This window comes from Nicotiana tabacum, chromosome 16 (genome assembly GCF_000715075.1).
Source record: "Nicotiana tabacum cultivar K326 chromosome 16, ASM71507v2, whole genome shotgun sequence".
Lineage (NCBI taxonomy): Eukaryota > Viridiplantae > Streptophyta > Magnoliopsida > Solanales > Solanaceae > Nicotiana > Nicotiana tabacum.
The window spans coordinates 116,213,699-116,231,036 of record NC_134095.1 but is presented as its reverse complement, the minus strand read 5'-3'; the positions used below and the strand labels follow the sequence as shown (position 1 = coordinate 116,231,036).

Below are 17,338 nucleotides of genomic sequence, written 5' to 3'. Positions count from 1 at the left end.
ATTAATTAACGAGAACAAGCAATATAAGAGAATTCGTAAAGAACTTTGTAGTTCTTTAATATTTACCCATGTGAATTCTCTATTATTTTTGCACATCATACTTAAATTGATATGGCCAAACCAATTATGCCAACTGAATAAATTATCAATACTGATAAAGTTCAGGTTTACAGCATGACGTGTGCAATTATCGATAAACACCAAGTTTATTATGATATGAGTTTTTATATCAATAAATATCCACTTTAGTGTGGTGTTCTTTTATTTGTGTAGTACAAACCAGAGAATAAAGGGGTAGCTTTTCACGTATATATTATCCCGCTACAAGTTGTAGTAATAGAAGATATTAAATCTTTCCTTTATTTATAGTCTCAATATAATCAACCGCTTTCGCGTGTACTTTGGAAACTGAATAAGTTTCTTTGAGACTTACTACAACACAATAAATTGACATGATAATCAATTGTATTCCTCCAAAATAGTAATAATTGGCTCTTCTAGAGCTCTCAATTAATTTTGTACTACCACAGATTCATCAACATCCATGTGATGAATATCTCTTTTAAAGAGAAAGTTATACCATTGTGGTCATGGTCAAATTATATGCAAGATCTATTTCTTGCATTACCATTGTCTTTTAATAATCACATTGCGATAATATTTTGGCGTACAATAAGTACGTGACCAGTGATCATTCATGCCATAATAATGACATTATTTTCTTATTTCATCTCAAACCTCCATCTAGAGGTGAGTGTGGTATATTCACTACCACTAGCACGTTCATATTCTTTCAAGAATGAATATGTATTCATAAATTAGATGTTGTCACATTCACATCATGAATGGACCATAATCATCTATATGTGCTTTATAAAATCTCATGTCAAATCAATGACAAATATTACTTTCACAGAGTGAAGGATTATTTCGAGAATCCTTATTATTCTCAATATCACAATAATGACGATTATAATTTCGTCTATTATCACGTCCACATCCATTGATACATTCATAGTAGTAATTTTGTCTTCTTTCAGACTTATCACATACTGCTATCACATTCTCTAAAGGGAATGAGAATGGAGCAAATTCAATTGGACGGGTTTTCAATTCTTTGCCCACAATCATACATGAATTTGATCATGGCAAGGCATAGAAATTTTACTACTTTGGGTGGTTATAATTTCTTTCAAACTCCATTAGAGTTGCAATCAAAATTTATCATCTTTGCTTGTATTTAAAATCAAATTATAGAATGCCAAGAATTTGAAAGAGAAAAGTAAAATACTTACCTTAAATCCAGAATTTAATCATGAAGGAAGTTCATAGAACAATTGACAATCATTATGCTCAATCCCAAAGCTTCTACTCAATTGGTTAGAGAGTCTCGTGCTGATAACGTGTTATAAAATAATAAAAGAAGAATAAGAATATTGCAGAGAAAAGCAGGGAGAAGGAATTCTTATTAATTTTTGGGATGATTTACAATGGAATAGAACCCTTTATTTATAGGGATAGGGTGACTTAGCCACCAAATAATAAATCCTAGAATCTCTCTAAATATGGACATTCACCATAAATAGAATTCTATTTATAACAAGTTCTAAATATTAGGATTTCTTACCTAGTTCAAAAAAGGAAAAATTTAATAACTAAAATTTTATTTGATTTAGAAGTCCTAAACATAGGAAAACAACTAAAATTACAATTTTATCCAATATGGAATTAGTTTTTAAAGGGTAAAAAAGACGAACAATATTTCGCTAAAGGACTTTGTGTTTTTAATATAGTATGGATAGATCGATCAAAATTCTTAATATTAGCTCATCTTAAGCATGAAATATTTGAATGTAGCGTAAAAGGAATTACAATGGTGTATGGAATTTTTTTGTCAAACGTGAGAAATTCTCTTTTAAGTTTTAACCCAAAATCTCAAAAGGCATAATCTTTTATTACTAAACGAAAATTAAATTAGATGTGAAGTAAGAACAGGAAAGAAGGTAGCCTCAAAGATTTTAGAAGCTTCTGACTAAGAAAGAAAACCTGCAGATTAGTCACAAAAATCCATATTGAACTACATTAGGCTTTAAATGTGTAACATCTTTTGATCCAAAATCAGCATATTCTTTTACTCCTAAAAAAGTTGAATTGGATGGTCAATAAGAAAAGAAAAAGACATTAATGAAAAATAATTATTCAAAAACCCATATAAAAGCATTTAAAACGAAAGCAAAAACAAACTAAAACAAGAAAAAACTCCAAAATAACAACAATATTCTATAGAACGATCGGAAAAAGTATAAAGAACTCACCTACTAAGGAGCAGTCACATATCGTTGGCAAAGTACTATAAATTAGCAAGTCTTTTTATACTATCAAGTCAAATAATATGGAAGGAATAAAAATTATATTACATAATTCAAATAAGGAAAGAATTTATGTAAAGAAAATCATAGTTGATTTTGAATTCCTAAAATATTTAGATTTTCTACATAGTTTAAATAAGGAAAGAATTAATAATTTAATTGATTTTAAACTAATAATTAAATTACTAATTTAGCCACCGTGGAATCTATTTTTAATGGGTAAAAAAAGCGAACGACATTTCGCTAAGGGCCTTCGTGCTTTTAATATAATATAGATATAGATATAGATATAGATATAGATAGATATAGATATAGATATAGATATAGATATATATATATAGATAAATATAGATTATTAATTGAATCATACTAATATCGAAGAGAAATTGAGATAATTAGACCAATTTCAAAAAGTCTAATTTTAGTTTTACAAAATAGAGTAACTGAAAATTAGTTTGTTACAATTTTTTTAAAATTACCAGCGAAATCCAACTATTGACACCCCTACCCCCAATCGGCAATCCTCACCCAAAACTATAATACAGCTGATATCCAAAGAGAAAAGAAAAGAAGAAGAAAATGTTATAAATATATTATATTATGGATGTTCATTTAGTACTCCTTTGTAAATAATCTTCAGCTTATTCATATGGGACTCCACCGTAAATATGTTTATCCATTTAGTACTCTATTGGAAATAAGCTTCCTGAAGAAGCTTATCACTTCGGTACCCGATTATGGATAAACATTACCCTAGGTAGAAGATTATCCATACCGGGTATAATAAGCTTATCCATTCAGTACTCCGTTATGGATAAACATTGCTCTCAGTAGAAGATTATCCATATCTGATATAGTAGCAGCTTACATAGCAGCTTGCAGTAGCAGCTTATACAACAACTTGCAGTAGCAGCTTACACAGCAGCTTGTAATAGCAGCTTACACAACACCTTGTAGTAGCAGCTTACACAGCAACTTGTGTAGCAGCTTACACAACAGCTTCCTTTCTTCTATAAATAGAAGAGATTTCAGTTCATTATGTACATCAGTTTGAATTTGAATAATATATCAGTTTCTCTCTATACTTGTCTTTACTTTATAGTCTTTATTTTATAACATGTTATCAGCACGGGACTCTGCCATCTCGAGCAAATATTTTGAAAGTATCTGAGGTAAGAACTTTCTTTTCCTAAATAATGTCAAATCTTTCTAAACTTGAATTTGTAGCCCTGGATATATCGGACAAAAGCTACATGTCTTGGGTGCTTGATGCTGAAATTCATCTTGATGCGATGGGTCTGGCAGACACCATCAAAGACAAAAATCAGGCATCAAACCAAGACTGTGCCAAAACAATGATATTCCTACGCCATCACCTTGATGATGGCCTAAAAATGGAATATCTTACTGTTAAAGATCCAGTCATACTGTGGAATAATTTGAAAGATAGATATGACCACCTGAAGATGGTTGTTCTTCCACAGGCACGATATGATTAGACTCATCTAAGGCTACAAGATTTTAAATCTATCAGTGAGTATAATTCTGCTATGTTCAGAATTATTTCCCAATTGAAGTTATGTGGTGATAATATTACTAATCATGATATGTTGGAGAAAACTTTCACCACTTTTCATGCCTTGAATGCTCCTGCAGCAGCAATATCGAGAGATGAGATTTAAAAAGTATTCTGAACTTATCTCACATCTTCTTATAGCCGAGCAATATAATGGGCTATTAATGAAAAATCATGAAAGCCGACCTACTGGTTCTTATCCATTCCCTGAAGTGAATGAGACGAACTTCCACCAGGCTAAATGTGGAAAAGGTCGTGGCCCCAGTCGTGGTCATGGTCGTGGTCGGGAAAGAAACTCTAATCATGGTAATAATAATGCACCAAAGAACACTCCTTAACACCAACAGTGGAAAAGGAAGGAACAAAAGCATGAAGCGGTGCAAGCACCAAATGCAGAAAATGCATGTATAGATGTGGAGAAAAAGGGCACTGGTCACGTACATGTCGTACGCCAAAGCATCTGGTTGAGCTTTATCAAGCCTCCCTAATGAAGACAGAGAAAAATGTTGAAACAAATTTTATTTCTGAAGATAATTTAGACTTCATGCATTTGGATGTAACTGATTACCTTGCACTCCCAGAATAAGAAACAAGTCATGTAATCGGTGGTGAATCTATAGAAATGTAAATATTTTAATTTTTGTTGTTTGTAATAGATAATATGGTTATGTAATTGTTGTACATAAAGAATAAATTATGATTTGATAATAATGTTTACTATAATATATCTTATTTATGTCATTTTGAAGAATATGGATAATATTATTAGATCAACTTAAACTCTAGCAGAGTTTGCAAGAAATATACAACCACCAAAAGTAGTTATATTTCATATATCTCATTGTAATTATATTTTGTTAACCACCAGAAGTGGTATATGTCTATGATCACCAGAAGTGATAATTTAGGCTTTCTATAGTTACAATTGAAGATAAGCTACATAAATATTCTCTATATTAAATGCACGCCTCGATTTGCTCCTAAAGTAGTAAATATTTTAAAAGAGATTGAAGCATCACAATTTGATGTGATTAATGCGCATTCAGATAATTATGTTCGATTTCCTGAAGGATGAGAACTTTGGATAATATTAATCCATTCCCTGAAGTGAATGTGACAATATTAATAAATCGGGTAAATATGAACGCACTCTTGATGTAAATATATCACAATTCACCTTCTGGATAGGTAATATAATTGAGAGAATATATACTCAATATTTTGTATTTTAAATTTGCTCCTGAAGAAGTAACACAATTGAAATTGCCTCTTGAAGTAGGAAAATATTATGAAGAAGAGTTTTTTTGTGCTTAAACAATTGTTTTACATTGTTTATTTGATTATGATTTTATCTCATGATACCAAAAGTGTATGAGAAATATTTGATAGTACAAAATGTATCAACAACTCCTGAAGAGCTAACGGTTTGCCTAAAGGATACATGACACCAGTAGTGCCCGATAAATATTAGATTGTGGATAATAAATGAAGGCTCTCGAAGACCTTATATACAAATATGTCATTCATATTATATGATTATGGTCAAAACATATGTTGTAGTAAACCTAAAGTTTACTAATATAAATGGCTATCATATTGAGACTACAAATGATTGGAAGATTGATAATCTTCATGTTTCCACAATCATAGGGGGTAAAATAATATGTATGTGAGAAGTTACCCGTCTTATTCTTTAATTTGTACTATATCATGTATCACAGTAAACCAGAAGTTTACTAAAGCAAAAGTTTATGCCATAGTAAACCAGAAGTTTACTAAGAGATAGCACATGGCATGATAAACTTGAAGTTTTCATTTGCCATTTTTAAATGAGCTATTTGAGAACTCAGATAAGCATATACTAAAGAACTAGAATATTCTTCAGGAATTCTCATGTGTTGCTTGCTCTCATAATGAATTGATTATACCAGCTAAAGTTGGGACTAAGACCCCTGATTCTGAAATATATAAAAGGTGAATATGAGCCCGTTCACCTATCATGTAAACCACTTATAGGTGCATATATGAGATGGTTACATGTGTAATTATTGTCAACCTGCGGTTTGGCATTTGGAATTGCTTTTCTCGATTAAGAGCATAATTTTCAGATTATGAAATCAAGACAGTTCATCTTGATAATGCTGGTTTATATCCAAGCTGGTTTAGCATTGAATACCTCCTATTAATGGCTAAACCATTGCTTATGAGAACAAAGCTTCATGTGTTGGTCTAAGATTTTCTAAATTGCATATAGCAGCACTTGTGTGCATCAGATCAATAATATATGATAAGTCCTCCCTTCACAATTGGTTTAGGATTGGAAACCAAATATTTTTACATCTTTTGTTGTGTGGTATATGATTAATTTCTCTACCATAATACACAAAGATATGTTTCCCAAAGATGATTGGGGATATATGTTAGTTTTTCTAACATTTGGGGGATGGAATAAACAGTTGAAAAATATGCTATATGAATCGAATTATCATTAATATGATCCTCACTTAGAAGATAATTCAAGTCGAATGCCAGAAGCATTTGCTGATCCAAAATTAAATATCATATTTCAGCTACAAATGCTCCTATTAAAATTAAAGTCCCTGAAGGATAGAGTTTACTGTACGCATGAAGCGTGGTAGACCAATCGGTTCCAAAGGTAACAATCCTTGAAAAATAGTAGGAGCTAATGATCAAAATGATCATAATGAGGAGGAAATATGCTTTAGAAGAGCCCACGACATAACATTTCATGAAACTCTCGAAAAAGTTCAGGTACCTGGAAATAAAGAAAGTGATGAGATCTCCACAAGTTATGTCGCTTCGGAACTGGCACAAAATGATAGTCGACGATATATTTGATACAATATAGTGCACAATATTATAAAAGATTGTGAGGATCGGACCAGCAGTCCAGACACTTGAAGATGTCATACCATTTAGATACAAGTCTTAACCTATATGACTTATTTGGCTAAATCTATATGAAGATCCTTGAAGGATTGAAAATGCCCGAAGCATATAATTCAAAGTCTTGAGAAATGTATTCGATCAAATTATAAAGATCTTTGTACGGTTTAAAGCAATCTGTGCGCGTGTGGTATAATCGCCTCAGTAAATATTTGCTGAAAGAAAGTTACATAAATTATGTTATTTGTCCATGTATTTTTATAAAGAAAATGTCATCAAAATTTGTTACACTTGATGTTTATGTTGGTGACATAAATCTTATTGGAACTCCGGAAGAACTCCAAGAGGGTCTTAAAAATACTTTTACATGGACAAAGTGTACCCATTAAGTACACCAATGAATATTCAATCACTTGAAGTGAATAAGGATCCGTTCCAACCTCTAGAAGAGGGCGAGGAACTCCTTGGTCACGAAGTACCCTATCTCAGTGCAATTGGTGCACTAATGTATCTTGCTAATGCTATAAGGCCTGACATAGCATTTTCTGTTAATTTACTAGCAAGATATAGTTCTTCTCCTACACGGAGACATTGGAACGAGATTAAGCATATATTGTGATATTTAAAGGGAACTCTTGATATGGGTTTGTTGTATGCTAACAAAGATAGTGCAGACCTTGTTGGTTATGCAAATGCAGGTTATTTATCTGATCCCCATAAAGCTCGATCTCAAACCGGCTACGTATTTACATATGGAGGTACTATCATATCATGGCGCTCCACAAAGCAATCTATTGTTGCTACTTCTTCAAATCACGCTGAGATAATAGCTATTCACGAAGCAAGTAGGGAATGCGTATGTTTGAGATCAATAATTCATTTTATTCGAGAAAAATGTGGTTTGGAATGTGAGAAAAGACCCACAATTTTATACGAAGACAATGCTGCATGCATAGCCCAATTGAAGGGAGGATTTATAAAAGGAGATAGAACGAAACACATTTCACCAAAATTATTCTACACACACGATCTTCAGAAAAGTGGTGACATTGATGTGCAACAAATCCATTCAAGTGATAATCCAGTAGATTTATTCACTAAATCTTTGCCAACTTCAACTTTTGAGAAGATGATATACAAGATTGGAATGCGGAGATTCAAATATTTGAAACAAGGTTTTCACCAGGGGGAGTAAAATACGCGATGCACTCTTTTTCCCTTACTAAGGTTTTTTCCCATGGGGTTTTCCTTATAAGGTTTTTAATGAGGCACCTAGCAATGCGTATTACTAAATATGTGTACTCTTTTTCCTTCACTAGGATTTTTTCCCACGTGGTTTTTCCTAGTGAGGTTTTAATGAGACACATTATCTTTTAATGAACATCCAAGGGGGAGTGTTATAAATATATTATATTATGGATGTTCATTTAGTACTCCATTGTAAATAATCTTCAGCTTATTCATATGAGACTCCACCGTAAATATGTTTATCCATTTAGTACTCTATTGGAAATAAGCTTCCTGAAGAAGCTTATCACTTCAGTACCCGGTTATGGATAAACATTACCCTAGGTAGAAGATTATCTATACCGGGTATAATAAGCTTATCCATTCAGTACTCCGTTATGGATAAACATTGCTCTCAGTAGAAGATTATCCATATCTGGTATAGTAGCAGCTTACACAGCAGCTTGCAGTAGCAACTTCCTTTGTTCTATAAATAGAAGAGATTTCAGTTCATTATGTACATCAGTTTGAATTCGAATAATATATCACTTTCTCTGTCTTTACTTTATAGTGTTTATTTTATAACAGAAAATAGTTTACTTATTTTTTTATTCTTTGAGAAAGAGGGTTTTAAGAGTCGCCATGGAGACCTTTTGTCTCCGCCTTCGGTCACAAACCCTAGCTCTTCCAATTCCACCACTGCCCCCGCCCCCACTATGTCTTCCTCTTCAAAATCCCCACAAACCCACGAACCAAATCCCCAATCCAACACCGTCCCTCAAACAAAAACACTCAAAACCGAGAACAATCTAGAAACCCAAGAACAAATTCCAGAAAAGAACACCCTTTTGGAGGAAAAAGTAGAAAAAGAAGATGAGGATGAAGAAGAAGGAGAATGTGGGTTCTGTTTGTATATGAAAGCGGGTGGGTGCAAAGACTCTTTTACCGAATGGGAAAAATGCGTTGAAGAAGGTGAAAATAACAAAGAAGACATTGCTGAAAAGTGTTTTGAAGTCACTTCTGCTTTGCAGAAATGTATGGAGGCGCATTCGGATTATTACGCCCCAATTTTACAGGTGGAGAAAGATATAGAGGCAAAGGTTATTAAGGAACGCGAGAAAGAGCTAACTGATAACAAGGAATCAGTTTCAATGGAGACTGGATCCGGAGAGGGTTCAAATAGTTTTGACCAAAAGGAAGGCTTGTAAGGTTGGCCAATCAAAAGATTTTTGTTTTTAGCAATTTTCTTTTTTTTGGTTATACGGTGTTTTTTAACAATGGAAAAATAAGGAATTTAGGTGATTCTTTCGAGAATTGAGAGGGGAACTGAGATTTCCTGATTAAACATATAATTGATAATTGTATTAATGATACCGCAAATTTTGCTTCATATCATTGTGTTTTTAACTGATGATTATTTGATTATCATTGTAATTTATTGTTTACTCAGCTTGGGAAGTGGACGTGCACATGATAATTTCTTCTAATTTATGATATAAATGAATATAGTTGAATACTTATAGAGGATTCATATAATCAACCCATTAAGTTTGTGATTGAATTGAGATATAATTGATTGATTGATTAACTGATTATAGTATGATGCTGATCTCGCGGAAAGTTTTCTCTTTTTCTTTTTTTTCAGCTCTCAATTTGAATATATGGTTCGTATGGCTAATAGCAGCTGTGCCTACATAACCAATTTGATGTTTGTCTGCTGAGGGGGGAATTGGCATTGTCCAGGTTATAGGGTTTCGTTGGTTTTATGTATCAAATCGGTAAATCAGACAAAACTTGGCTCTTTGGTGTATTCTTCATTTTGGTATATTTCTTAGTCAATGCGGACTCTAACAATGTTTGAAGTGGACTAATGCAATTATAATGCTAGCTGCGCCCTAGTTAGTAAACATCCATAGGCCCTGAAAGTTCCATTTGATTATCCTCTTAGTGCCTAATTTTACTTGGTGTGCCTTGCAAGTAGTTTGACTTTGCCATCTAGTACTGTTGCTATACTAATTTTAACTTAGTTTAGACTATTGAGGTAAACTCTTCATAAGCTTTTTTTGTGTGTGAAGGCAGAGATAGATGAATGACCTTGAGATCAATGCAAGATTGTTTGTCGGAGCAACACAGGATATTGTTTAGCATTTCTTAATATTTTCTGCCATCAGCAATCAAGATCTTGATTATTTGTTAACAATGACATCATCACCATTTTCATTTTAGAGAGCTTAGATTTTGCTCTTTTTTTTTTCTTTATTCATTAAAAAAATGTATGTCTTAACAGATTTTAAGGCTTTGTTGCTTGAAAATAGCTAGTCCCATGTAGTCTAAATTGAGTTGAGATTAAGTCAACTTCATACGTTTATAACATGTAGCGTACAAATTTTGTTGCATATTTGGTTTTTGAATAAAGCAAAATAGGTGTTTCTACTGTTACCCAGCCTTTGCTATAAAACCATCTTTCGGTGCTTTTGCCAGCAAATACACAAGTTAAACAGCAGAAAAGAAGGTAAATCCTTCTTTTTCTTTCTATTGAATTATGTTAATCTGTGGAAAGAGAAGCTTTTGCATATGTACAAACATGTAAAGGCTGACTTGGCAAGACTTCCTGCTGAAAAGTAAAAGAACACCTCAAAATCACAAATAAGACTTTATGTATTTGATAATAACTGTTTAAAAAAGCGTTTACCATCTACTCTTTTTAAAACTATCCTTCTGAAGTCTTGATATTCCAAATAAAGGAGTCATCTTAATCACATCTTGATGTCACTACTTGTTGACTAAGCTTTTAATTTTTTTTGATAAGGTAAATTGTATTAATCAAAAGGGAGAGAACTCCCGTATACAGGAAGTATAACAAAAAGTAGAGAATTTACACCAGAACATGATTCTCTACAAAAGACGCCCAATCTTCTATACAAGTAGGGTCTATATGAGTGCACCAAAAAGCGATCAAACATAAAAGACTATTCTTAAGATGTGAAAAAGGAGACTCAATCCCCTCGAAAGCTCTCCTATTTCTCTCCCCCCAAACTATCCACATGAGAGCTAACGGGGCAAACTTCCACGCCTTTTGCTTTCTTCTTCTAAGGAAACCGGCCCAGCTATATAACATCTCCTTTACAGTGCTTGACATCACCCATTGAACACCAAAAAGATTCAGGATTGCCTTCCACAAAGTCGAGGACACAGGACAATGCAACAAAAGATGATCAACTTCTTCCCCTGAGCTTTTACACATGTAGCACCAACTAACAAGTGTAATTCCTCTCTTTCGAAGATTTTCAGCAGTATAGATCACTCCCCTCGCCGCTAAAAAGCACACCTTCGTGGGCGCCTTAGGAATCCAGATCGAGGAGTATGGAAAAGTGGCCTCCTCTCTCACCAACATACTCTGGTAAAAGGACTTTACGGTAAACAAACCATCACATGCAAACCCCATCTCCAAGAATCACAAGATGGTCGAGGCCTGTCTTGTCCATATAGCAGTGTCAACAAATCTTGGAGCTCCGCAATCTCCCAATCTTGCATGTTCCTTCTAAATGAGAGGTCCCATACTACCCCCTCCATGCTCCTTACGAATTTATTGGATCATCAATTCCTTCTGGTTTGAAACTCTGAAGACGTGAGAGAAGGAGACCCTCAGAGTATCCTTTCCGCACCACCTATGATTTCAAAAGCTGATTCTCCTCCCATCTCCCACCCTGTAAGTGATGCTGCCACTGAATGCTTCCCAATTCTTCATGATGCTCCTCCACATGCCACACCCGAAAGGTGTTGTGATTGCCTTGGTCCTCCAACCCCCTCCTGTGGAATCGTACTTCTCTACTATGACCTCCTTCCATAGGGCATGCTCTTCTACTCCGAATCTCCACAGCCACTTTCCCAATAAAGCTTTGTTGAATACCCTAAGATCTTTTACTCCAAGTCCACCCCACTTCTTTGGGGAAGTGACTGTCTGTCAATTCACTAGATGAAACTTTCTAGTTCCATCCGCTGCATCCCAAAGAAAATTCCTTTGAAGCCGCTCCAGTTTTTCAGTAATGCTCACCGGCGCTTGCAACAAGGACAAGTAATAGGTGGGCATACTCGATAAAGTATTTTAATAAGCACTTCCTTACTGCCTTTTGACAAATACCGTTTCTGCCAACCTGCTAATCTTTTTTCAACCCTTTTGATTACTGGATTCCAAACCGTAGTATCCTTATGCGAAGCACCCAATGGGAGACCCAAGTAAGTAGAGGGGATGGATCTCACCTTACATCCGAGAACACAAGACAAAACATCAATATTAGCAACCTCACCCACCGGGAAAATCTTACGCTTGCCGAGGTTGATTTTGAGTCCTGATACTATCTGGAACCACTGTAGGACCTGTTTCAGTTAGGTCAACTGATCCATATTGGCATCACAGAAAACTAGGGTGTCATCCGCAAAGAGCAAATGAGAGACTCTTCTGGCACTAAGCACCTCGATCGGAGCTGAAAATCCTCTCAAGAAGCCTCCGCCCGCTGCACGATCCATCATTTTACTCAGAGCATCCATCACTAGAATGAATAGCATGGGGGATAGGGGGTCACCTTGCCTGAGACCCCTAGATCTGCCAAATAAACCACACAGGCTGCCATTAACCAAGATAGAGAATCTGATTGAGAAATGCAGAATTTGATCCATCCCCTCCATCTTGCCCGAACTCATCCGCATCATAATGAAATCCAGGAACTCCCAATTGACATGGTCGAAAGCCTTCTCAAGGTCCAACTTGCATAGTAAGCCGGGTTCGATTTTTCCTTTTGGAGTCTACAAGTTCATTTGCCACCAAAGCAGCATGAATCTGCCTACCTTCCATAAACGCATTCTGGGAGGACGAAACAGTCACGTCAAGAACCTTCTTAAGTCTGTTGGAAAGCACTTTGGAAATAATCTTGTAGATGCTCCCCACGAGACTAATATGCCTGTGGTCTCTAATACAAGATGCTCATTCTTTCTTAGGCACAAGAATAATAAAAAAAGCATTGATACTTCTCTCGAAAACACCATTCACATGGAAGTATTCAATGGATTCCATCAATTCCCCCTTGATGGTGTCCCAACAGAGCGGAAGAAGGCCAAGGAGAAACCATCAGGTTCGGGGGCCTTATCACCAACACAACTCGACACAGCCTTGTGCACCTCCTTCTCCTCGAAAGCCCTTTCTAGCCACTCACTGTCGCCCTCCCCTATGTGGTTGAACCCTATTCCCCCCAAAGTCGGCCTCCAACTAACTTCCTCTTTGTATAAGTTCTCATAAAACCCCACTATTGCCCCTTTTACCTCCTCCTCTCCCTCAATCTTCACCCCATCCACAACTAAGGATTCTATGAAGTTTCTCCTTCGATTTGCAACCGCCACCCTGTGGAAAAACTTGGTATTCGAATCCCCCTCCTTTAACCAAAGCGCCCTCGATTTTTGTCGCCAACTAGTCTCCTGAGCTATTGCTACTTGACTATTTCCCTCTTAACGTCCCTCAATCTCGCTTTCTCAGATTCATGTAACTCCCTCGCCCCTTCCCCTCTTTCTAATTCCCCCAATTCATGCATAAGCTCCATTATTTTAACATCTCCCCTCCCAAAAACCTCCTCATTCCACCAAATAATATCTCCCTTGAGCAATTTAAGTTTCTTCATAAGACGGAATGAAGGTGTCCCTGATACCCCGTAGCTTGTCCACCATTCTTTCACCTTGTCACCGAATCCTGGCACTTTCAACCACATGTTCTCGAATTGGAAGGGAGCACACACCCCCTCCCTCTACATCCATCTAGCAAAATAGGCAAATGATCCGAAGTCAGCCTAGGTAAAGGAATCTGCAGCACATTCGGCACCAGCTCATCCCATGAGGGCGATATCAGGAATCTATCAAGTCTAGACCTTGAGTTGGAATCCTCCGCCCTGGCCCAAGTAAACCTTTCCCCTTACAAAGGAAGGTCAATGAGAAAGTGATCATTGATGTAGTCAGAAAACTCTTCCATGGCTCTTGAAATCAAATTACACGCTAATCTCTCCTGCAGGAATCTAATTGTGTTAAAGTCTCCTCCTAGAACCCATGGAATGTCCCATTCCCCATCACATCGGCTAGTTCCTCCCAGAAAGACACCTTGGACCCTTCTCCTACCGGTCCGTACACTCTCCCAAATCCCCACTCCACCCCACTTACTCTATCTTTGAAAAGAGCTGCTAAAGAAAAAGCTCCCTTTTTAATCTCCTTTACCTTCAAGTTTCTATCATCTCACATTAGAAGAATGCCCCTGGCACTTTCCACTGCTGGGACCAGTCATATTTTACCCAACTACCTCCCCAGACATTCCTCACAATCACATCCGACAAGACTTCCATTTTTGTCTCCTGAAAACAAACTAGATTAGCACCCCACTCTCTAACTCCCACTTTAATGATGGCCCTTTTGTTTGGGTCATTCATCCCCTCACATTCCATAAAAGAATCTTAACTTCTATAAGAAACAATACCCCCTTTTCCCCACCCCTTAGCTGAGCTCCCCTCCTCTTTGTCACACCCGACCCGTTCTCAAGTATACCACTACATCCCCTAAATTATTTTGCTTAACACCTTGACCCAACTCCCTCCCTGCACCATCATAAAGGGATTGTTGCTCAATCTCCCTCAACAGTTCTAACATGCTATCTTCCTTCCCTTCAAAAGAAACGCGTAGAAATTTTCCAAAGTTTAATAGTTTATCCTCCATCCAGAAAGACATATCCCCTCCTCCAATCCGTGACGAAATTGGGCAGGTGTCTTCTATATGTACCCCTTCCTTGCTCCTACCATAGGAATACAAGACCATAGCATTGCTAGCAATAGGAACTTTAGGTGCCGAAAGGATCTCACCATTTCCTTGAGGGGCAACAACCTTTAAAATTAACACCCCGCTGCTATAGGAATGTCCAGAAACGCCAATAAGGTAGCAGGAAGGAAGAGAGCATGGAACCCTTGGCGGAATATTAATGGGAGATACTGGTCCGACACTAACATCAATTGGAGCATGCTCAACAATCTCCCCAGAAGACGAAGAAGCTTGAAGTGTAACCTCAGGTGAGGGGGCGATGGAGCTGGGTCCATCAGAGGCGGGGGGCCGTGGAATAACAACACCATCTTTAGCCGGTGCTGCCCCTGAAGCAGCGACCATCGAAGAGGGGCGCAGGTCACTAGAACTCGGTGAAATGCCACTGTGAGAAGCACCATTGTCAGAAGGAGTAACGACTGTTCCCATATGCATAGGAGCCTTAGCAGGTGCGACTTGAAATAATCTGGGCCCCTTAGGATCAATTCTATGGAAAAGTTGCGGGCCCATGTGAGGAGGCCCAGGCCTATACTTGCTGAAAACTTGCTCGGCCTTATGATAATTAGAAGAGAACTGGCCTATTTTGCCTTTCCGGCTCGCATCACTAACCCATTCACGTCTTTTCCTCCATTTGAAATTTTGTCTTCCTTTCCCAAATTCGAACCTCCCATCTCTTCTCGATCTAACGTCTGATTCTGGCTTAGTCCAGTGATCTGGTGGGCCTTCCTTTCCCCTCAGAGGCTGATTTCCCTCCCCTCCCTTCTATTTGACCTTACCTTTTCTTCCGCCACTATCACAGACATAAAGATAGGCCGAAATTCAGGGCTCAACCAAACCCTATAACTCAAGTAGCCATCCTCCACCATAGTGGAGACAGGGATTCTGCCCCCTTTCCTCACCACAATTCCCACTCGCGAGAGATCGTGTATGCTGCAAGTGACATCAATAAAACCCTCACAGAGTTCCCCAATCTTCTTGAATAGGTCAAAGACACCAAAGATGCACCAGGAGACCCACCATGTTGACCACCAATGTTCCGCCCGTGAAACGAGGGTCGAGACATCCATCGTGCTCCACCCATCTGTCTAGTTTTAAGAAGTTCCCATCGAACCACCTGTTTCCTCTGACAAGAATTTCTAAAGCTTGAGACTCATCAACAAATCGAAAGAGATATTGCGTGTCCCCCAGTTCCTACATTTTCAGCCCGTCCTTAACGTTCCATGCCTCTGCTGCCCAGTTCCTAAGCCTCTGGAGAACCAACTCATTTGGAGAAAGACCCAATCAAACAAGATTCCAAGAAACCCTTACGCCTTAGAGTGTGCTCCTCGGACAACGAGAAGTGCGGCTCCTGCCATACGTCAAGCTTTCGATGGCATCTTCCCCCAAGTTCTAGGGCTGGTCAAGAGGCAGCTTTGATGAAAGACATGTTTTCCAATTTTCTAGATTCTAGGGAGTCAATCATAACTAAACTAAAAGCCTTGCTAGGGAGCTGACTAAAGAAGAGGAAGTGAGAGAAAGTGAAATCTGGCCGGAAAAAGCCACCTCCGTCGCCGGAAAATAGTAAAAGTGGGCGGAATCTGGAGGTTGGTGAATGGGTAAGGTCGGAACAGTCTAGGGAAGAGGCTATCTGAAGAAAAGAAAAACAGATCTGGCTTGGAAAGGCCTCACGCGCCGGCGCGTGGGTTAGGGTCGCCGGAGCTCTGCCGCACGTGGGGAGTCGGATTCCGGGGATTTTTTCTGGGGTAGTGTCGCAGCAGGGTTGGCTCTCGGATGGTGGTGGTGAAATTCTAGGATTCATGGTTCTCAGGCGCCTCGGGGAGCGTGCCTGGGAGCATTTTCTCTGTTTTTGCTTTTTGGTTTATATACTAGACATGGAATGAAACTAGACTGGTCCAATCATAGATTTAAAACGTAGAGCATGAAGCTGTACGGGCACAATTACAAGTGTTAGCATGTTAGAATCACTGTTAACTGTTGATATTAAGTTAGTTATTGACCAATTAAATATACTAAGCTGTTCATAAACTTCTTATGAGTTGTTATTCCAAATAAAGCAGCCATTTTGATCATATCTTGGTGCCACTACTGATCACCAAAGTTTTCATGAACATGTACAACTAGACCTTCTTCGTATCCTCATAATGTTGAGCACGTGGATGTTTTAATGCATCTTAAATGACCGAGGCTGCCTCTACACAAGTAATTGAATGATTCAATTTGAATCTAATGTGCCACCCTGCAGGTCTGTCTGCAATCAGATATTCTAAGTCAAATATTATTGCCCTCACCTGCTAGTGGACATTTTTTCAAATAATATTTTCATTACATTTTCACTAGACATTGTCCCTTTACTCCGGCATAGTAGTCCAGAAAATAAAAGAAAACAGACTAGAATAGTACAGGTTTGGAAGTTTTGAAC

General features: G+C 37.4%; 1 protein-coding gene and 1 long non-coding RNA gene across 2 annotated transcripts; one reads left to right on the top strand and one right to left on the bottom strand.

Moving 5' to 3' along the window:
• The first annotated feature begins 8,657 nt into the window (after nucleotides 1-8,657).
• Nucleotides 8,658-9,986, top strand: LOC107770564 (uncharacterized). Its single transcript, XR_012700240.1, has 2 exons — nucleotides 8,658-9,288; nucleotides 9,725-9,986. It is a non-coding gene; the product is annotated as an uncharacterized LOC107770564 (long non-coding RNA).
• A 3,163-nt stretch (nucleotides 9,987-13,149) lies between these two features.
• LOC142170364 (uncharacterized) lies at nucleotides 13,150-13,835 on the bottom strand. Its single transcript, XM_075232261.1, has 2 exons — nucleotides 13,564-13,835; nucleotides 13,150-13,474 (listed from the first exon to the last, which is right to left on the bottom strand). The coding sequence occupies exons 1-2, from the start codon at nucleotides 13,833-13,835 to the stop codon at nucleotides 13,150-13,152; spliced, it is 597 nt and encodes a 198-aa protein (XP_075088362.1).
• Nucleotides 13,836-17,338: the final 3,503 nt, after the last annotated feature.

Coding starts and splice junctions, on each gene's coding strand:
- LOC142170364 (XM_075232261.1), bottom strand. CDS start 13,835: ATGTGGTTGAAAGTGCCAGGATTCGGTGACAAGGTGAAAGAATGGTGG. Junction 13,475..13,563: donor GTTAAGAGGGAAATAGTCAA/GTAGCAATAGCT, acceptor GTTTTTCCACAG/GGTGGCGGTTGCAAATCGAA.